General features: G+C 39.5%; 1 protein-coding gene across 1 annotated transcript in view; it reads left to right on the top strand.

Moving 5' to 3' along the window:
* The window catches only part of ASH1L (ASH1 like histone lysine methyltransferase), a 253,198-nt gene that overhangs the window by 194,745 nt on the left and 35,856 nt on the right, over positions 1 to 22,597 (top strand). The window contains exon 7 of the mRNA XM_007948473.1: positions 21,566 to 21,639. Within this exon, the coding sequence (XP_007946664.1) occupies positions 21,566 to 21,639 (74 nt within the window). The remainder of the gene's footprint in view (positions 1 to 21,565; positions 21,640 to 22,597) is intronic.

Here is a 22,597-nt window from a genome sequence, read left to right on the forward strand (position 1 = left end):
TTTGGTCAATGACATGAGGCAAAGTATATGTGAACTGCTGTATGAAAAGTAAATTTACTCTGTAAATCTTCACCCAAATCCTAATTTAAAAAAAAAAAAAAAAAACTGAATATAGGTGTCTGTGCCTGGGGACTGAGATTTTTAAGCTTGAACTAGCCAGAAAATAATATTTTGGCCCATATAAAATGAGGAACTAGAAGCTGACCTTGCTACATAAAGTTAGAATATTAGAAAGGCCATTCGTAATACTTATCAAAGAGAAACAGTAATTTCCAATGAAAAACCTGGAAGATACCACCTTAATCAAATAAAGTGGTCATCAGTCATGGGACATACTGAAATCATGAGCCTCCTGGTAGCATGTTATGACAACATGGCATTACTTCTATCATGCCCTGTAAAAGAAGCTTAACCCCTTCAATAGTGATGTCAGAAAATCCCAAAGTAAGGGACATTGTACAGGTCAAATTAACTGTTAAAAATTGAAGGAAACTAAATATGAGGAGTCCCTGGAGGGTGTAAATAATTAATCTGCTCGCTGCTAACCAAAAGATTGGAGGTTTGAGTCCACTCAGAAGAGCCTCAGAAAAAAGTCCTGGTTCTCTATTTCTATAAAATCAGCTATTGAAAACCCTAATAAGTACAGTTCTCCTCTGGCACACGTAAAGTCACCATGAGTTAGAATCAATTTATGGCAGCTGTTTTTAAAGAAACAGGGCAACTGCCTTAGTTGGGTCTTCTAGAGGAGCAAAATCAGTGAGATGTGTAGAGAAAGAGAGATTTACTCCAAGGAACTGGCTCTTACATTTGTGGGGGTTCACTCATCTCAAACTCACTGCCATCGAGTTGGTCCTGACTCATAATAGCCCCTCCTTGGGTTTCTAAGGCAGTACCACTACAGAAGTACTTTGCCCAACCTTCCTTCTGAGAGGTCACTGGTGGGTTTGAACCTCCAGCCTTCTGATTAGTAGTCATATGCCTTAAGCACTATGCCACCAGAGCTCTCTCTGTGGGGGTTAGCAAATCCCAAATCCCTAGGTCAGGTGGCAGGTGAGTGCAGGGTGGAAAGACAGTGAACATTACCAGACTATCCATTTATATTCTGAAGGCAGACCACATCCCAAGGAAGCACTCCTTTGAACTGATTGGGTGATTACATCATATCACATGACAGCAACCATCCAGCATCTTGCTAAACCCTAAGAATCATGGCCTAGCCAAGTTTACGTATAAAATTAACATCACTGCCCACCCCTTATCAACTTGGCACTTATAGACATCTCCTTAAACCATGCATAATCTCTAAATAAGATAATTATGAAGTCTTATTTTTACCTACCATGATATAAATAACATGTGCCAATGAAAACATACTCCTTTTTCAACTTGTATTTTAAAATAAATAATGAGATAAGGGAAGGAAGAAAACAACTTGATGGCAGTGAATTTGATTTATATATAGATGTATATATAGGTATAGATAAATATCCTTAGGTATAGATATATATCCTTGGTGGTACAGTGGTTAAGTACTCTGTTGCTAATCAAATTGGTGGTTTGAATCCACCCAGTGACACCACAAGAGAAAAGACCTGGCAATCTGTTATTGTAAAGATTACTGCCTCAGAAACACCATGGGGCGAGCAGTTCGGCTCTGCCCTATACAGTTGCTATGAGTCAGAATTGACTAGATGGTCCGAAACAACAAATATATGTGCAAATAGTCTCTGATTTATGAGGTATTCGAGTTATGACAGAGAGCACTTAAAACCATCCTTTTTATTGTTGATTTGTTTTTGTACTTCTTACTGTTGTTATGTGCTATATACATTAGTGTAGTGCATAATTTACTAATGTTATCATTCTCATTCCAATCCCCAAAGACAAAGATTAGATTTATCAATACCCTGATAATAAAAGGCAACAGTAATGAAAACTAAAAAAAAAAAAAAAAAGTATGCAACTTACCAGAATCAACTTAGTACTTAGTTGTCAGAACAGAACCCCATCATAAGTCAGAAACTACTTGTTGTATATACAGTATATTATTGTTGTCTCCTAGTGGGAGCATTCCTTCCTTCAGAACTAAGACCTCTAGACCAGCAGAGTATAGGGTTGCGAGGACAGGAAGCAAAAACTTTATGAGTGGGTTACTAGGAGTAATAGCACATGGTGCCACTCTCATTTCCACCCCTTGATTCCTGGAACTGGAATCAAGTGATCCCTGGCTGGGAGAAACAGCTCCATATATTGGATGCTAATTTAAAGCATATATAGCCTCCTGTAGTGCCCAGTCCTGCAAGGTTATTGAGTGCTGTAATTGAAAGGCATTTTTATCATTCTGTTAAGCTAGCTGCTTCAGGATGATGGGGAACATGGTAAGACCAGTGACTTCTATGATCATAGGCCTAATGCCACACTTCATTTCCTGTGAAGTAAGCCCCTTTATCCAAGAATGGATAAGGCATTCTGTAAATTCATGGATGGTAGTCCAATGGATGGTAACCATTGCATGCAGGAAAGGCATATCCATATCCAGAGTATTTGCCTGTTCTTGTAAAAGCCCTTTCCCTGAGCAGTCTAGTGTAATTAGCCTGCTACTAGGTTACTGGTGATTGCTGCAAGGAATGGTGCAATATTAGGGACTCAGTGTTGGTCTCTGTTTGTGGCAGATTAAGCACTCAGCAGTGGCTGTAGCCATGTTGTCCTTGGTGAGTGGAAGTCCATATTGCTGAGCCACTGCGTAACCCTTATCCCTGCCACTATGGTCATGAGTCCAGTAAGCAATGACAAGAGTTAAGTGGGGAAAGCGGCTGACTGGTATCCACATAACATGTTATCCTCTCCACTTTGTTGTTAAAATTCTCTTTTGCCAAGGTCACCCTTTGATGAGCATTAATTCACGTAAGATACAAAGATCTACATTTCTATGGCACGTTCAGAGATGTCTGTCTACTTCTCCCTCCCCCATATGTCCTTGTTACCCATTTTCCAATCATGTTCCTTTCAAATCCCTGACATCCAGCCAAACCACGGGCCACAATCTATGAATCAGTAGTATATAATCACATATCTGGCCATTTCTCTTTTTACGCAAAACAAACAACGAGGTAATACTGTCCACTGTCAGTATTACTCAGTATTCAAATATTTTCAGAAAATAGATTAAATACTTCCTAACTCACTTTATAAAGCCATTATAATCCTGATACAAACTTGACAAAGACCTTAGAAAAAAAGGAAATCCCTCATGATGAAGATATACATTGTTGTTGTTGTTGTTATTTGCCGTCGAGTCGGCCCTGACTCATAGCGACCCCTCCTTGGGTTTCCGAGGCAGTATCACTACGGAAGTAGGATTGCCCAACCTTCCTTCCAAGGAGTGGCTGGTGGGTTTGAACCGCCAGCCTTCTGGTTAGCAGTCAAGTGCCTTAGGCACTATGCTACCAGAGCTCCTGAAGATACACATACACACACAAAAAAAAAAAATAAGTAAATAAGAATAACTCCTAGTTCTAGAAAGGAATTTCCTCAGGGATTTACAAGATACCTACAGTTAACATCATTCTTAATAAAGTAATATCAATGCTTCCCCCAAAATAGGACTGAAGCACATGTTACAAGTTTAAAAGATCTTTAAAAAGTTATTTTGAAGTCCTACCCCAGTATATGTAAATGTGACACTATCTGGAAATAGGATCTTTGCTGATGTAATTAATTAACGTGAGATCATACTATAGCAGGGTGGCCTATAATTCAGTATGACTGAGATCCTTATAAAAAAGGAGGAGAAACAGACATAGAGGGAAAACAACCATGTGAAGACAGAGGTAGAAAATGTAGTTATGCTGCCAAGGAACACCTAGACATACCAGAAGCTGGAAGACGCAAGAAGGGATCTTCCCTCTAGAGCCTCAGAGATAGCATGACCCTTTCAAAACCTTGAATTTTAGATTTCTGTCATCCAAAACTGTGCAACAATTAATTCTGTTATTTTAAACCACCCACTTTATAATTTGTTACAGCGTTCCTTGGAAACTGATACAGATGTCCACTGTCACTACTCTATTCAACATTGTCCTAGGTATTCTAGCTAGTGCAGTGAGGCAAGAAAAGGCATGAAGATATGGAAGAAAGAAGAAACATTGTTTCATTTCACAGATAACATGACCATTTATGTAGAAAAGCTAAAGGGATCTACAAGCAAACCACAACTAGTCACAAAGTTACTGGGAACAAATTCAATTTTTAAAAATTGTATTTATCATATTGGAAGCAAAGCAACTAGAAAATTACATTTTTTTAGAACTTTAGAAAAGTGTTATAAACAACTAAGATAAGTAGGAATAAATTTTCCCCAAAACAGACGTGACCTCTACACTAAAAACTAAACCATTGTTCAGAGAAAGTAAAAAGATACAAATAAATGGAGATATATATCATGTTCAAGGATTAAAAGCCTCTTTTGTTGTATTCAGTGTAATCCAAGTCATAATACCAGTAGGCTTTTCTGTATAAAATTGATATCCTGGTTCTGAAATTTGTGTGGAACCACAAAAGTTTTAGAATGTTAAAAATGATTCTTAAAAAGGAAAGCAAAGCAGTAGAATCAAAACTCTGGTACTGGTATGATTCTATATTTGTCAAACAGAATTAAATACCCAGAAATACACCAACTCTTTGATGGTCTTTTAGTTATTAACAGAAGTGCCAAAATAATTCAATAGGAAGTAGAAATTCCTTTCAATAAATTGAGCTATAGTGATTGGATGTCCACATGGAAAAAAAAATTAAACTTTGAACCCTACCTCATACCAAACACAAACTTGATTTGACATAGAGTATGGACCTAAACATAAAAACTAAAACTGTACAGGTTTTAGAAGAAAGAATAAGAAAGATATCTTCATAACCTAAGGGTAAGCAAAAATTCTGAGATTGAAAACAGCAATAACCATAAAGGAAATTTTTAACAAATTAAACAAAATTTAAAATTTCTGGCCATCAAAAGGCACCATTACCGAATGAATAGACAAGACACAAACTGGGAGAAAATATTCACAAAACACCTACCAAAGGACTTATATCCAGAATATGTAAAGAAATCCTAGAAAGAAATTTGAAAACAGAAGACAACAAACCATCAGTTTAAAATGGGCAAAAAATTTGAAGAGACTTCGCCAAAGAAAATACACAGTTGGCTAATAAACACGTGAAAAATCTTTAGTTATCGGACAGATACGCTGATTAGAACCACAGTGAGATACCATTATCCACCAGAGTGGCTAAAATTAAAAATACAGCAAATGTTGGCAAGGATGTAGAACAACCTGACTGCTCACACTTAGTTGTAGGAAAGTAAAATGATACAACCACAAAGCTCTGGCAGTTTTTGTAAAACTAAACATATATATCTACTCAAGAAAATGATTACATATGTCTATAACTTCATTTCCTGCAGCATAAAACTAGAGCCCAAGCATCTGTCAATAGAAGGATGGAAAATAAACTGAGAGTATATATTCATGTAGTAGATGACTAAAACTGAAAAACAAATTCACTACCGTTGAGTCAGATTCAACTCATAGTGACCCCTCCTTGGGTTTCCGAGGCAGTATCACTATGGAAGTAGATTGCCCCACCTTCCTTCCAAGGAGTGGCTGGTGGGTTTGAACCGCCAGCCTTCTTGTTAGCAGTCAAGTGCCTTAGGCACAACGCTACCAGAGCTCCTTAGCCAGTAGTAAAACGGAGGGGGGAATAAAATTTCTGATACATGGAACAATATGGATTAATCTCAAAAACATCATGATAAACAGTCTTACACTTCCAAGAAGATAGACTGCTTTTCATCTAGTACTACTGAAAACATTTATATTTGTAATATACTATATATCATATTTTAAAACATAAGAATACTGAAAGATAGAAGAAAGCAGTTAGGGACCCATGGAACAGCAAGGTTTTCTTTTGCCTGATATATCCCAGACTTAAGGAGTTCTGGTAGCCTACTGCCTAAGGCACTTGACTGCTAATCAGAAGGCTGGCGGTTCAAACCCACCAGCCACTCCTCAGAAGGAAGATGCCACTAGGTTACTGGTGACTGCAACAGATATGGGTTCAATTCCAGACCTGAAGCGCAGCTAGGAGCCATAGTCTCAGGAGTTCCACCAGGCTCTATCATACCATATACCTGGGAATTCTTACAGAATATACAAATACACTTTTAGAAACATTGTCTGCCAACCCTATACGTGATCACGTGCACACTACCCCATGATCATTCAGCCTGTCTACCAATCTGTCCACCCGTAGATCAATGTTTGCCATCATTGACAATGCAGTAGTGTACATGCACAAGAATTCATCTTTGTTATCTATACCTCCCATGTACCTCTCTGTGTCTTCCTCTTCCTCAGTGCCACTGTGTTGATCACTTACATTTGGTACATTGCCCTGCCCTTCACCCAAATCAGTACATGTCTCTACCTATCTATCAGTAGTCCCTCTCTTCCCCTCCTACCCCTGATAACCATCAAACAAAGTTTACTTCCATATATAAAGCTTTCCTTGGCTTTTTACGATAATGAACTAATACAATAGTCGTCCTTCTGTGATTGACTTTTTTCACTCAGCATAATGTCCTTCAAGTTCATCCACGTTAAGCGGTGTTTTATGCATTATTCTTCAGTGTTACATAATCCATTGAGTGTATGTACCATAATTTGGCTATCCATTCTTCTCTTGATGGGCACCTAGGTTGTTTCCATCTTTTCACTATTGTATCCATTGCTCGATGAACATGGGTATGCATATATCTGTTCTTGTCCTGGCTCTCACTTCTTTAGGATTTGTACCTAGTAATGGGATTGCTGGATCAAATGGTATTTTTAATCCCAGCTTTTTAAGGAATTGTCATACTTCTTTCCACAGTGATCGTGTCATTTTACTATCTCACCAACAGTGTATGAGAGTCCCAATATCTCCACATCCTCACCAGCATTTGTTATTTTCTGTCTTGTTGAACTTTGCTATTAGTGCTGGGGCCAGATGCTATCTGATGCTAATGATCACAAACATATCCTCATGTGTTTATTGGCTGCCTGAATATCCTCTTTGGTGAAATGTCTATTCATATCTTCTGCCCATTTTTTAACTGGATTGTTTTATCTTTTTTGTTATTTAGGTGTTGGAGTTTTCTGTACATTTTAGAGATAAATCCTTTATCAGATACATTGTTATCAAATATTTTTTCCCAATCTGGATGTTCTCTTTTTACTCTTTTACAGAAGTCTTATCTTCTGCTCTTTATGCATTTTGGTTATGCTTGACAGTCTATTTATGCCATAAAGTAGGGCCCCTAAATTTGCTCCTATTTTTTCCTTGAGGAAGTTTAGAGTTTTAGGTTTCACATTTAAGTGTTTGACCCATCTGGAATTAGTTTTTGTGTATGGTGTGAGGTATAGATCTTGTTTCATTTTTCTGCAAATAGATATCCAGTTTTGCCAGCACCATTTGTTAAAGAGACTATCTCTTCCCTATGTAATGGATTTCAGCCCTTTGTCAGAAATCAACTGACCATAGATCGATGGCTCTATTTCTGGGTTTTTCTTAGGTATTTTTGTGACATTGGATAGAAAAGAATACAAAATGTACCAGCTCTGTCTGGAAAGATTGATAAATTTAATTACATTAACTACTATATTGAACAGAGCATTGAATATGGTTGTTTACAATAGCTCTGTCAAAAGCAGAGATATCTAAATAAGGTTTACAAGGAAGAAAGACCATAAATTGGTAGGTGTGTTAGACTGGGTTCTCTAGAGAAGCAAAACCAATAACGCTTATATATAGGGAGAGAGAAAGAAATTTTTCTTAGGAAAATGGCTCACACACGTATAGAACCTGGCAAGTCCCAAGGTCTTGGATCAGATGTCAAGCCGGAGGCTTTTCTCAACTCACACAGCTACAGGGGCTAACGAGCTCAAGGTTGTCAGGCAGTATACTGGCTGTTGACTCCCAACGGATGACGAATCCAAGATCTCCAGGCCAAATGATGGATTGTTCACTCATGGACAGTTGTGGCAGCACAACAGGATCCCGATCCAAAGAAGAGTGTCTCTTCTCCCAAGATGTCTATAAATATGTTAGATGCAAGCCACACCTCTAGTGTGGTAGTTAAGTTTGTGTGTCAACTTGGCTAGGCCTGGTTGAGTTGGCTGGGCAGCTGAATGTAGTTATTCCCCATGGTGAGATTGGTGATTAACTCCATGGTAGAATCTATTGGAGCAGCTGCGTATGTACTTTGGGTATGTGGTCTGCTTACCATATATTAGAAACAGCTTTGGGAATGGTCTCTAGCTTATGGCACACTTGAACCCTGCATGTAGCCGTGTCATCGTTCAGAAGCCTGCCATGCTCTGCCGATCTTGGGACTGTAATGGACTTGAATTAATGGCCTGCTGTGTGGTTTGGTAATATTGGGACTGTGCCTTGTTACTTGTCAACCTCAGCAGCCAGCAGGTGAGTGAAGAAAAACCTCCAGCTTCAGTGGGCCAGGAGCAAGAGGCAGAACTGCAGCCCAAGTTCAAGGGGCTTTCACACAGCCCCTAGAGCCTGGCACTTTGAACTCGGACTTCTAGCCTTCCCAACTGTAAGAGAATAAGCTCCTGTTTGTTAAGGCCATTCCATTTGTGGTATATTCCTGTCAGAGCAGCACTAGGTAACCAGAAAACCTAGAGAAACTCCTTTTCAATGGATTGGCTGCTCAAAACATACACATCTGATCCCATCATGGGGATAACCCACATCACAATTACTTAAACCACACAGAATTGTGGTCCAGCCAAGTTGACACACAGCTCCAACTATCACAGTCCACCCCTTGTCAACTTGGTAGTTGTACACATCTTCTTAAGTATATATAATCTCTAAATAAGGACAATTATAAATTCATATTTGCACCTAACATGATAACGCTAACACGCGTACAGCTGAAACACATTAACCTTATTTACATTTCAGTTTATAACAAGGAAACAAAAATATTTGATGCACATATACAATGAAGAAATATAACAATCACAGTCCTTGTTTCTGCAACAGGTCACATGGTCATAGCTGATATTCAGAACTACCTTCTTCCACCACCCATTCCGTATTTCCCTTGCCCTCAGCAAGCACCTCAGCTGGTCGTGGTTCTTTGCCTGGTGAGGTGACCCAGACTTCATTCCTGAAGGGTCTGGGCCATTAGTAGTCATACCAGAACTGAGTTGCTGTAATTTCCCATTGACTTTAATCACAGGACATGGTAGTACTAAGAGAAGTCCTAAAGAATCTCTTGTATTCCAGACATATTCTTCTTTACCTCCATTATGTAATATCAATCCAGTTTCCCCTTGGTAGTCAGGATCTATCACACCAGATAGTACAGTAATGCCCTTCTTTTTCTGTTGATCCAGAGACATGATGAAGCCAAAATGGCCAGGTGGCATTCTTAATTTCCAGTTCAATGCAATCAGTATTGTGTCTCCAGGTGGAAGTGCTCCTCCTCTTGGGACTAAGATCTCCAGACCTGCAGAGCATAGGGTAGCAGGGACAGGAAGCAAAAATTTTTTGAGTGGGTCACTAGGGACAATGGTGAGTGGTACCATTCCCATTTCCACCCCTTGGTTCCTGGACCTGTGAATCCTGGCTATTGGAGAAACAGCACCATATACTGGATGCTGGTTTAGAGCATATACAGCCTCCTGGAGAACATTGGCCCAACCCTTCAAGGTATTGCCACCTAGCTGATGCTGTAGTTGTGTTGTCAGTAGGCCATTTTATTGTTCTATCAAGCCAGCTGCTTCAGGATGATGGGGAACATGGTAAGACCAGTGAATTCTATGTGCATAAGCCCATTGCCGCACATCATTTTCTGTGAAGTGAGTCCCTTGATCTGAAGCAAGGCTGTGTGGGATACCATGACAGTGGATCAGGCATTCTGTAAGTCCACGGATGGTAGTTTAGGCAGAAGCATCACGTGCAGGGAAGGAGAATCCATATCCAGAATAAGTATCTATTCTAGTAAGAACAAAATGCTGTCCTTTCCATGATGGAAGTGGTCCAGTGTAATCAACCTGCTACCATGGTGCTGGCTGATCACCCCAAGGAGTGGTTCCATATCACAGACTCAGTATTGGTCTCTGCTGCTGGCAGATTGGGCACTCAGCAGTGGCGGTAGCCAAATTAGCCTTGGTAAGTGGGAGTCCACATTGCTGAGCCCATGCATAACCTCCATCCCTGCCATGATGGCCACTTTGTTCATGAGCTCATTGAGCAATAACAGGATTAGCTGGGGAAAAAAGATGGCTCGTTTCCACTGAATGGGTCATCCATCCATCTGATTGTTAAAGTCCTCCTCTGCCGAGGTCACCTTTTGGTGGGCATTCACATGAGACACAAGTACTACTTTGGCCCACAGAGAGATCTGTGCACACATCTCTTCCCCATACATCCTTGTCACCAGTTTTCTAGTCATGCTCCTTCCAAGTGCCAGACCACCTGGTCATTTCTTGTTCCATGCAAAGTGAACAGCTATATGCACAGCTCAAAGTTCTGCCCATTGGGAGAATTCCCCTTCACCACTGTCCTTCCAGGAAGTCCCAGAAAGGAGCTGCAGTGCTGCTGCATCATGCCTCTGGATCAACAGGGACCACTTTCAAGTGGTCCCTTCATATCGTGCAGAACATCTGTAAACCAGGCACGAGTTTTCTCTTCCTCAGTCATCTGATCATAAGGAACTCCCCATGAGGCCATAGGTGCAGACTGGGAGAGAGAAGGTAATGTGACTGGAGTGAAGACCATAGGCATTTGGGCCACTTCCTCATGCAACTTGTGCCTTCAGGTCCTGCTTGAGCCTGATCTCTGATACACCACTTCCATTTAATGATGGAGTGTTGCTGTGCACATCCAATTTTATGATCTGTGGGTCAGACAACACCCAGTTCATGATGGGCAGCTTAGGCCTCATGGTGACTTGGTGGCCCATGGTTAGGTGTTCAGTCTCTGCTAAAGCCCAGTAACAAGCCCAAAGCTATTTCTCAAAAAGAGAGTAGTTATCTGCAGAGGATGGCAGGGCTTTGCTCCAAAACTCCAAGGATCTGCATTGCGATTACCTGCCAAAGACTCCAAACATCTCTACTACAGACACTTCAAGCACCATTGGATCAGCCGGATCATATGGCCCAAGTGGCAGAGCACCTTGCATGGCAGCCTGATCTGTTGCAGAGCCTTCTGTTGTTCTGGGCCCTACTCAAAAGTAGCAGCTTTCTGAGTCACTTGATAAATAGGCCGCACACCCAAATGAGGGATATGTTGCCTCCAAAATCCAAAGAGGCGCACCAGACATTCTTCCTCCTTTTTAGTTGTAGGGGAAGCAAGATAAATAACTTATCCTTCACTTTAGTAGGAATATTTCAACATGCCCCACACCATTGGACCCCTAGAAATTTCACTGAGGTGGAAGGTACCTGAATTTTGTTGGGTTAATTTCCCACCCTCTAGCACACAGAAGTCTCACCAATAAGTCTAGAGTCATCGATATTTCTTCCTTACTAGGTCCAATCAGCATAATGTCATCGATATAATTGACCAGTGTGATGTCTTGTGGAAGGGAAAGGTGATCAAGATACCTACGGACTAAATTATGATATAGTGCTGGGGAGTTGACATACCCCTGAGAAAGTACTGTGAAAGTATACTGTTGGCCTTGCCAGCTGAAGGCAAACTGCTTCTGATGGTCCTTTGAAATTAGTATTGAGAAAAAGGCATTGGCCAGATCAATAGTTGCATACCAAGTACCAGGAGATGTACTAATTTGCTCAAGCAGTGAAACCACATCAGGAACAGCAACTGCAACTGGAGTCACCACCTGCTTAATTTACAGTAATCTACTGTCATTCTCCAAGATCTATCTATTTTTTGCACAGGCCAAATAAGCAAATCACCACCCCTGCATCCTTCAAGTCCTTCATGGTGGCAGAAATCTCAGCAACCCCTCCAGGGATGGCGGTATTGCTTTTGGTTTACTATTTTGTAGGTAGAGCAGTTCTAATGGCTTCCACTTGGCTTTTCCTACTGTAATAGCCCTTACTCCACATGTCAGGGACCCAATGTGGGAATTCAGCCAATTGCTCAGTATATCCATTCCAGTTACGCATTCTGGAACTGGGGAAACCATTACAGGATGGGTTCAGGGACCCACTGGACCCACTGTGAGATGCACCTGAGCTGAGACTCCATCAATAACTTGACCTCCATATGCCCCCACTCTGACTGGTGGGCCACAGTGATGCTTTGGTTCTCCTGGAATTAGTGTCAGTTCAGAGCCAGTGTCCAGTAATCCCCAAAAAGTCTGATTATTTCCTTTTCCCCAATGAACAGTCACTCTCATAAAAGGCCTCAGATCCCTTTGGGGAAGAGTGGGAGAAAAATTGACATAAATTTTTGGCAGTGTAGTGGGGTCCTTCCTCAAGGGGACCCACCCTCCCCTTCATTCAGGGGGTTGTGGGTCTGTAAACTGACTCAAGTCTGGGAGTTGATTTAGAGGCCGTGACTCTGCATTCTGGCAATTGAATCTAGGCTGCTGTTCATGTGACCTAGAATTATTTTGTCTATACAGTTCAAACCCACCAGCTACTCCTCAGAAGGAAGGTTGGGCAATCTACTTCTGTAGTGATATTGCCTCTGAAACCCAAAGAGGGCTCGCTCGGAGTCGGATCCAACTCCATGGCAGCGTGTTTGGGTTTTTTTATACAGATCAAATAAACATTTAGTAGGTTTGCCAGGTATTTCACTACTAGGAACACCATGACAAAGTAGCCAGTGCCATAATTCCAAACGGATCAGAGTATTCTGATTACTGTTCTGACTCTGCTGTCCATTATAAGGTAACCACGCCCACTTTGCCTTTGTCAATTAACTGCTGCCACTTGGCCCCTGGTACCAAGGGATCTGATCCACCCCATCGTACTTAAGTGTCTTACTTCAATTAGGGAAGTTCCCACTGTCGAATCCGGCTTACATAAAATAGCAATCACAGCAGTCTTTAAGGATGCTGCAGCTCCCTTCACAAATTTATTCACCGTACTGGTGAAAGACATGTTCTAATCTGTGATAAGTCCATTCTAACAGGCCGGTTTCCCTAAGCCTCTGGATACCTTCTACATTATACCAAGGCAAGTTGGTACTTCAGCTTGACTTAAGGTAGGCCACCTCATAATCCATGCTTCAGCAAGCCAACCAAATAATTAGATCCTTTCCTAATCTCTGGAGCTGATATATTGAATGAGAAATCTGTATTTAGTGGGCCTAAATCAATAAACTCAGACTGATCCAATGTTACAGTCTTTGCACCATTATCTCCCCCACCCTCAGTAGCCATTCCTACACGTATTCTCCAGGTTTCTATCTGTACATGTTAGCAAAATCAAGTAGGTCTTTTCAGATGTAGCGTACCACCTCCTCAGTCACACTTTGTATTTCACCTTTTGGGGGCTCACTTGGACTTAACTTTAGATATAGGTCTAGCAACAGCAGTGGGTGATTGGGGAAGTTCCTGAGAACATTCAGCAGTGTCTTCCATGGCCTCTGCCTCAGACAATGACCCAGCAGGAACAGTTGGGTTAAGCCCATCAAACTGAGGTAGAAGGGATAGTGGTTTTATAGTAATCCCTTCAGATGGGAGGGATTCAACAGAATTTACAGGCTCCATATCCTCATCTTCCTAACTGTCTGCTCATATGTCCCCCTTCTAGGTTTCAGGATCCCATTTTTTTCCCAATCAATGCCCTCACTTTAACTTCAGATACCATTCTGGGTTGACAATTTAATTGGTGTTGTAATTCAGCCACCCTTACAATGAGACTCTGGGTTTGGTTTTGACAATATTAGCTCTGTTACTAGAAGAAATAACACTTTCAGAGCACAACTGGAAACACTGAGGTCTTTTATGCGACACTTAAGCTGTCGCTCAGCAACCCTGAACTCATCTCGCTGTTTCACCACTTTGTCTAGTATAAGTAGGACCAACCAACCAGCTGCCTTATTATACTCCTCATGCTGACAGAATTGCAGAAAAGTATCAAATATGTGATCACCCAAGCCTCACTTCTCAAAAATACTTGATCTATTAGTGGTGATATTTTGCATATTAATGTCGCCACCTCATGCCAAGGATTTGCAGGGCCCTCTTTACTAATGGAGGCAGGGTCACCAGTGCCTTTACGATTAGTCAAATTGGAGAACCAAAACAGAATTGGTGACAACCAATTTAGGAAGCCTATCTGTTTGATTTTGTCTCTCTAGAACCACTCCCAGTACCAAATTGTGTTAGGCTGAGTTGTCTAGAGAAGAAAAACCAGTAAAGCTTATATATACATATAGAGAAAGAGAAATTTATCTTAGGAAAATGGCTCCCACACTTACAGAAGCTGGCGAGTCCCAAGTTCTTGGATCTAACATCAAGCTGGAGGCTTTTCCCAACTGACGCAGCTGCAGGTGCTGACAAGCTCAAGGTTGGCAGGCATTGTACCAGCTGTTGACTCCAACAAATGACAAATCCCAGATCTCCAGGCTGAATGGTAGATTGTTTGCTCATGGAGAGTTGTGGGCAGCACAACTGTATCCTGATCCACAGAGGAGTATCTCTTCTCCCAGGATGTCCATAAATACATTGGAATCAGGCCTCACCCCTAGGGAAACTCCCTTGCAACGGATTGACTGCTCAAAGCATATACTTCTGATCCCATCATGGGAATAACCCACATTACAATTGTTTAAACCACACCGAATTGTCTTCTAGCCAAGTTGACACACAGCTCCAACTATCACAGTAGATAATGTTCAGTTTTGGGAGGAATGGCACATCAGTATTGAGGGAAGCAAGAGGCCAAGTTTTGTTTAAGAAATTGTGCTTAGATAAAATTCAGGGAACAGGAAAGAAGATACTGTTAAAAGGGATTGAAAGGGAACAATTAGTTTAGTTCCTTGAAGCTTATGCCATGGAATATATATTTTTAATTCACTCATTCATTCAGCAAATATTTTTATACAGTACCCACTCTGTGATCAGGCAGTTTTCTAGATACTTGGGTTACGTCTGTGAACACACCTGTGTATAACTTACATTCTTCCAAAGGGAAAAAATATGACAATATACCTGTATTTCTGGGTCTCACCCATTTTTCCTCAGGCTGAAAAATCCATCAACTTGAATTCTTACTAATGTTAAGTTAAATTGGAAGAGAGTTTTATGCTGATGACTTTGGCTGTTTATAACCCACTTGATAACTCCCATTTCTTTCAAAAGAGAAAGAACTACTATTACAGACTTTTTATTTACAGACCACTTATACAGAATAACAAAGAGGAAATTGGAAATAAATAAATCTTACCTATTTGTAGAGTGATACTGTAAGCCAGTAATCAGATTAAATAACCAAACTGAGCCTTTTCTAAAGAGTCAGTTATCAACATCTTGTTTTTGTCCTCTGCAAATAGGAAAGAGAAAAAGCCATTGTTACTTCTTTTTTATTGAGTTCTCCCCTTCTCTTTGGTTTCCTCTTTTGCCTTATTATCTGATGAACAATGGGGTGTTTATATGGCGATTTTCCAATTCCAAATCCTGTTGTTCATTTCCCTTAGTGCTCGGATTGATTTTGGAAAAGAGTATCAGTGTGAACTTCTTCCTTTAACATTTCAGGGGCAAGACAGGCTTGTTGTTGTTGTTATGTGGGGTTGAATTGCACCCAACTCACAGCGACCTCTCGTTGGGTTTCCAAGGCAGATCACTACAAAAGTAGATTGCCCAACCTTCCCTTCTGAAGAGTGGCTGGTGGGTTTGAACCACTAGCCAGCCAGTTAGCAGTCCGGTGCTTTAGGCACTACACTACCAGAGCTCCTAAGACAGGCTTAGAGGTACTATATAGTTCCTTCCTTGAAATGACTTGTTTGCCCATAAATTCAGTTTTTATTTCAAGGAGAAAAGGGAATGATTTTTTGCTCATTCTTTAGTGATCAATAGCAGGATTATCTCAAGACTCACTGGCCACCACAGCAATAAGAAAACCTAACAGAAGATTTCATCTCATTTTCCAATGTGTAAATGATTTTTTTCCTTTTTTTAAAATAAGGATTAGCTAAAGGATTTTTTTTTTTCTCCCCAAATGAGGAGCCTCCTGATCATGTTTCCCTGGGACATTATTTCCAGCTGAGGTTGAGCAAAGAAATCTCTTTAATGGGATCTCACTTCTTAGAAATGGCTCTCATTTCATAAATGAGGAAAGAAGAGGCTGACCTATCATTCTTTTTTCCCAGCTCTCAGGATATAGATCAGACAAAACAGAGAGGAGAAATACAAGTAATGGCAGTAAAAGCATTGTAATGACTAGGGTGACTTACTACGAGGAAAATCTAAGATGTTAGGCTGTGGGAAAAATTGTGGTTTCGAGCTTCATTGGAATGGATGTGAATGTTGTTTTTTTTTTTTTTTAGGAGGTGAAAGAAAAAGTTTTTGTTCTGTTTTGTTTTTTAATACAGAATTTACTGTCTACCCCTTCACTTCTTTACTCTGTTCTCCAGAGAAATCATGTAAGGTGCTTTCTTTCATTGTAAAATGTATAGAGAGAAAAATGTACATTACAAGGTAAATCTCCTTCCCCAGAGATGCGATAGTTTACATGTACCTTTTTGAGCATTTTTCTACCCATTTTTGCCTAAAACTTTATTAAGTTTTTCAACATATTCTAGAAAACAATAAAAAACAGTGAGCATCCAGTATCCTACCACCTAGATTCTACAATTAACATTTTACCTGATTTATCATAACATCTGTTTGTCCATTTCTTTATCCATCTGCGAGAAGTTCTGGTGACATGGTGCCTAAGGCATTTGACTGGTAACCAGAAGGCCAGCAGTTCAAATCCACCAGCCACTCCACAGAAGGAAGGTTGGACAATCTACTTCCGTAGTGATATTCCCTCAGAAACCCAAGGAGAGGTCATTATGAGTCAGACCTGACTTGATGGCAGCGAATTTGGTTTTTGGTTTTTTATTCATCTGTTAGTCTGTTAATAAAGACACCATATTGGATTAGGACCCACTCTACTCCCGTATGACCTCTGCTTCAAAGACAGTTTCCACACAAGGCCACATTCACACATATGGGGTTAGGACTTAAACATATCTTTTAGGGAAAACACACAATAACAGATGTGTCCATAATAGTTCCCTATCAATAAGTGTACTCTATCCTCCTACTAACTATACTCTTATAGGAGATTTTCCTCTAGACATGCCTGTATTCCATGCTACATATCATCAGTTTTGTCCAATTAATAAATTCATTACATATTACATGTTAGTATATATAACATTTTTTACTAAAGAAAAAAATTGGTGGTAAGAGTGATTTTCACATTTTTGCCATCTGTTTCATGTCTCACTTAATAGAGACAACTGCATTCTCAAATCTACTTTTGTATTTGGTCTGTTGTGATAAGTTATTTTGGCTAAAATACATGATAATTGTGGAATTCTTATTTGATGTTGTTGTTGTTGTTGTTTTTGTATTTGGTCTGTTGTGATAAGTTATTTTGGCTAAAATACATGATAATTGTGGAATTCTTATTTGATGTTGTTGTTGTTGTTGTTGTTATGTGCCGTCAAGTTGGACCCAACTCATAGCGACCCCTCCTTGGGTTTCTGAGGCAGTATCACTACAGAAGTAGATTGTCAAGTGCTTTAGGCACAGGCACTATGCTACCAGAGCTCCTATACCATAAATATAAAAATGGTAGTTGCTTAAACTAGTTGTAATGTAAAATATAAAATCAAAGAGCAGTTTTGTGTGTGTGTGTGTGTGTTTGTTTTGGTTTTTTTTTTTACGATTTAGGTGAAAGTTTACAGAGCAAATTAGTTTCTCATTCAACAATTTATACACATTTTGTTTTATGACATTATTTGTGAGCAGTTTTTGTTACATTAAAATTCATTTCTCTCTCTTGCACTTTGATTGGGTCTTTTACCTTTGCATGATTTTTTAACTTCATGCATTAGCTGTTTGGAAAATATTCATTCATACAGTTATGTTCACTGAGTTATTTTGTTAGCTGCCCTTGAGTCAACCCCTGACTCATGGTACACAGTGGAATGGAATGCTGCCCGGTCCTGTGCCATCCTGCTGATTGGTTGCAGGTTAGACCATTGTGATCGATCCATAGATGTATAGCTCTTCTATGTATCAAAATTTTTACATTTGTTAATATTGCCACCAATTTCACCAGAAAAATTAGTAAGTTTTAGATAGCTGAGAAGCTCCCAACAGTGGATACAACTTTTCCAAAATTCTAATGTTCATTTGAAAGCTCAAATTTTATCTTTGATAACAGATACTATCCACTATGTTTCCTGAACAAGTTCACTTCCTTTTTATATCCAAGTCTGAATAACCACAATTTGTCAATTGCTTTTTCAATTAAAACTGGTGTTCCCTGAAAAAAAAGCTGCTAGTTAGCTCACCACCCAGTTGCACAAGTGCTTTTCCTTAAGCTAATCATCAAACTTCAGTATGCAACAAACTGTTTTATGTGTACTTTCCATTGTGCCATACAAAATAGTAAAAATCTTGACTTGTGGATCAAGATTTGGTGTAATTTCTTGCTATTTCAGAGCATTCTTAATGATGCTTGCATTTTTATTGTGGTTATGTGGCGGGGGGAGAATACAGGGATAACAGTTGTGTGCCGTTGCCTTGGTTCGTGCTAAAATGCTAGCACTTTTACCCACCATTCCTTTTGCACCATTAGTGCAATTGTCATCATAATAAGAAAAGCACATAAAATTTTAATGCTGTTGGTTAAAAAAAAATGTTTTGACCTCAGTGGATCCCTTGGAGTCAGCAGAGTACACTTTGAAGACTTCTGATCTAAAGATGGACAAATAACAAATAACAAGCAAACTACAAGTCCTACAGTAAGAGAGCCAGGGGTTTGAGAGAACGGAAAGGTCACAAAGCATCAGAAAATTAGAGAAGTCTTTTTTAGGTAGTAGTAAGAGTCCCTTGGGTACAAGCAATTGATATGCTCAGCTGCTAACCAAAACCAGAGGCACCTAGGAAGAAAGGCCTGGAGATTTCCTCCTAAAAATCAGCCTTAAAAACCCTATAGAGCACAGTTCTACTCTATCATACATGAGGTCACCATGAGTTGGAATAACTCTACCATAACTAGTTTGGCTGAAAGGGAGCTTTGAATTTGACTTTAATAACATCTCAGTGAGTGGAGATTTTTAGCAGATCATAAATTTACATGGATAAAGTCAACTTACTTAGATGCAGGGATTATTATTTTAGGAAACTTGTATTTTGTGTATCACTACAGAAGTAGATTGCCCAGCCTGCCTTCCAAGGAGTGGCTGGTGGGTTTGAATCACCAGCCTCCTGGTTAGCAGTCAAATGCCTTAGGCACTACGCTACCAAAGCTCTTTTTACGTTCAATTATATACAGTAATGAAGGAGTACAGAAGCCAAATGATCTGAAGTTAAAAATTACAATCTAAAAATTCTTAGTATTTATTTAGCTTCATAATGGCCTGTATATTATTGGTAGCAAATTTGCTGTTCACTGATTTACATTCCAGTTTACCATTTGCCATCTAGCTGATTACAAATTATAGCAACCCCATCTGTGTTCCAACTAGAACTAAGCTCCATAGGGTTTTCACTGGCTGAGTTTTTGAAAGTAGGACACCAGGCTTTTCTTCTGAGGCACTTCTAGGTGCACTCAAACCTCCAGCCTTACAGTTAACATCCAAATGTGTTAACCATTTGCACCACCCATTGACTGCTGTTGTTTTATATAGGTACTATTAAAATATCCACCATTCTTCTGTCATTTTGTCATACTGCACTGGCTCGTGTTGCTGTGATGCTGGAAGCTATGCCACATATATATTTAAAATAACAGCATGATCATCTATAGGCATTGAAAAGCATTGACAAAAAACAAGCATCCAGAATTGAAGGCATACCCACTGAGATGTTTTAACAAACAGATGCACGATGGAAGTGTTTACTTACCTATGCCAAGAAATATGGAGGACAGCTAGCTGGCCAACCAATTAGAAGAGATCCATATTTGTGCCCATTCCAAAGAAAGGTGATCCAACAGAATGTGGAAATCATCAAATGATAGCATTGAGTAAAGTCTTACTGAAGATAATTCAAAAACAATTGGAGCAGTACATCCTGTCAATGTACTGCTAGAAATACAAGCTGGATTCCAAAACAGACATGGGAATGAGAGATATCATTGCTGATGTCAGATGGATCTTGGCTGAGAGCAGAGAATACCAGAAAGCTGTTACCTGTGTTATACTGACTATGCAAAGGCATTCAACTGTGTGGATCATAACCAATCATAGGTAACATCTTGAAGAATGGGAATTCCAGAGAGCTTAATTGTATTCATACAGAGGTGTACATAGACCAAGGGGCACTCATTCAAATAGAATAAGCAGATACTATATGGTTTAAAATCAGGAAAAAATGTGCATCAGGGTTGTGTCCTTTTACTTATTCAGTCTGTGTAGTGAGCATATAAGCCAAGAAACTGGAGTGTATGAAGAAAAAGGAAGCATCAGGATTGGAAGAAGTCTCACAACCTGTGATATACAGATGACAGAACCTTGCTTGCTGAAAGTGAAGACTTGCAGCACTTACTGATAAAGATCAAAGACTACAGTCTTCAGTATGGGTTACACCTCAACATAAAACAGAAGTCCTCACAACTGGACAAGTGAGAGATGTCATGATAAGTGGAGAAAATATTGACGTTTTTAAAGTGTTAAAAAGCAAAGATGTCACCTTGATAAACAAAGTGCACTAACCCAAGCCAGGGTATTTTCAGTCACCTCTTACTCATGCAAAAGCTGGACAATGAATAAGGAAGAGCGAAGGAGAATTGATGCCTTTGAATGATGATGTTGGTGAAGAATATTGAATATATACCATGGACTGCCACAGAATGAATGAATCTGTTTTGGAAGAAGTACAGCCCAATGTTCCTTAAAAGCAAGAATGGTGAAACTTCATTTATCATACTTCGGATATATTACAGGTGAAATCAGTCCCTGGAAAAAACATATCATGCTTGTAGAGGGGCTGTGAAAAAGAGGAAGACCCTCAGTGACATGGATTGACACAGTACCTACGAAAATGGGCTGAAACGTAGCAATGGTTGTGAAGATGGTGCCGGACCAGGCATTGTTTCATTCTGTTGTACATGGAGTCGTTATGCTTTTGAACTGACTCAGTGACACCTAACAGTAACAACAGCATTAAAAATATACCTTTATGTATATTATATGAAAAACCAGGAAAGTGTAGCTAAAATTCATCATGGAGAAAACTATAAAGTTAAATATCATCTTTCTAGTCAATGCATATTGGATTATGTGGCTCTTGGGACTCCTTTTTATGAATGTATGTCAGAATAGATACTGAAATTGATAGTGTTTTTTGTTTCAGGAAAGTATCTAAGGCAAAAAAGAATTGACTTCCAGCTTCCCTATGACATCCTCTGGCAGTGGAAACACAATCAGGTACAACAGGCTCGTTTTACCAGGTTTTATTCTTACGTGGTAAAGGCGGGTGGAGAGGTGCACATCTGGTATCTGCCTCCTATGTTCTCATGTTAAGAAGTATTGAGAAGTGTTCCTATGAAGGTTAGAAACCAAGAAAAATGAATTTGCATCCATATTTAATGTGACCTATTTGTCTTTACGTACTTCAGAATATGAGTAAGTTCTTGGTTCCCTAGGCAACCTTCTGTTATTATTCTGCACTTTTATTTTGGAAGCAAAAATTCTGTTCTATAAGAATCTTGTTTGATGCAGATTTCAGGAAAATTTAGATCTACTGCTAGCAGCACTAAGAAATTTCAGGCTTTATTTTCTTTGGCTTCTTCCCATGAATTTGAAATTTATTTTTGACACACAAAAAAAGATTTTTCTAGCAGGAGCAATGGGAAATGTTTAACACTCATAGTTTTTAAAAATCTTTAAATATATTGGCAACTAAAAATAGGAGAATGTTGCTTTTCTTTCATTCTTCCCTAATTGAAAAGTGCCCCCTCACATGATTTTTGTATTAAGCTATATCCTTTGGACCCCATAGTGAAAAACTACTATTGGGAAATACAAGTAGTAATGCAAATGAGCTGAATGGGCGCCTAGGTTTTGCCAGAATGCCACCAGAGATTAATTTTGGAAAACCAAAAGCAGTTGACATTCCTTTCTGCATTTTCTTCTCTAACGACCTCTCTTTTATTCTGAGAGGTTAATATGTTAGATATTTGTCTTAGAGAATCCTTAACAATAAAGAAAACATTGCTTTGAATATACCCACTGAAATATGAGGGTGTGATTATTCCAATAGGATAAACCATCTAGCTTAGACCAAATTGCTGTTTAATTTATATTGTTTTCAATGACAAAATGCTGGTACATTGCATATCAGATTTGTAATACATTCTTAATTGCAATGTGATAGCTCCATTTT

This window comes from Orycteropus afer, unplaced genomic scaffold, assembly GCF_000298275.1.
Source record: "Orycteropus afer afer isolate SDZICR_OR568_19922 unplaced genomic scaffold, OryAfe1.0 scaffold00217, whole genome shotgun sequence".
Lineage (NCBI taxonomy): Eukaryota > Metazoa > Chordata > Mammalia > Tubulidentata > Orycteropodidae > Orycteropus > Orycteropus afer.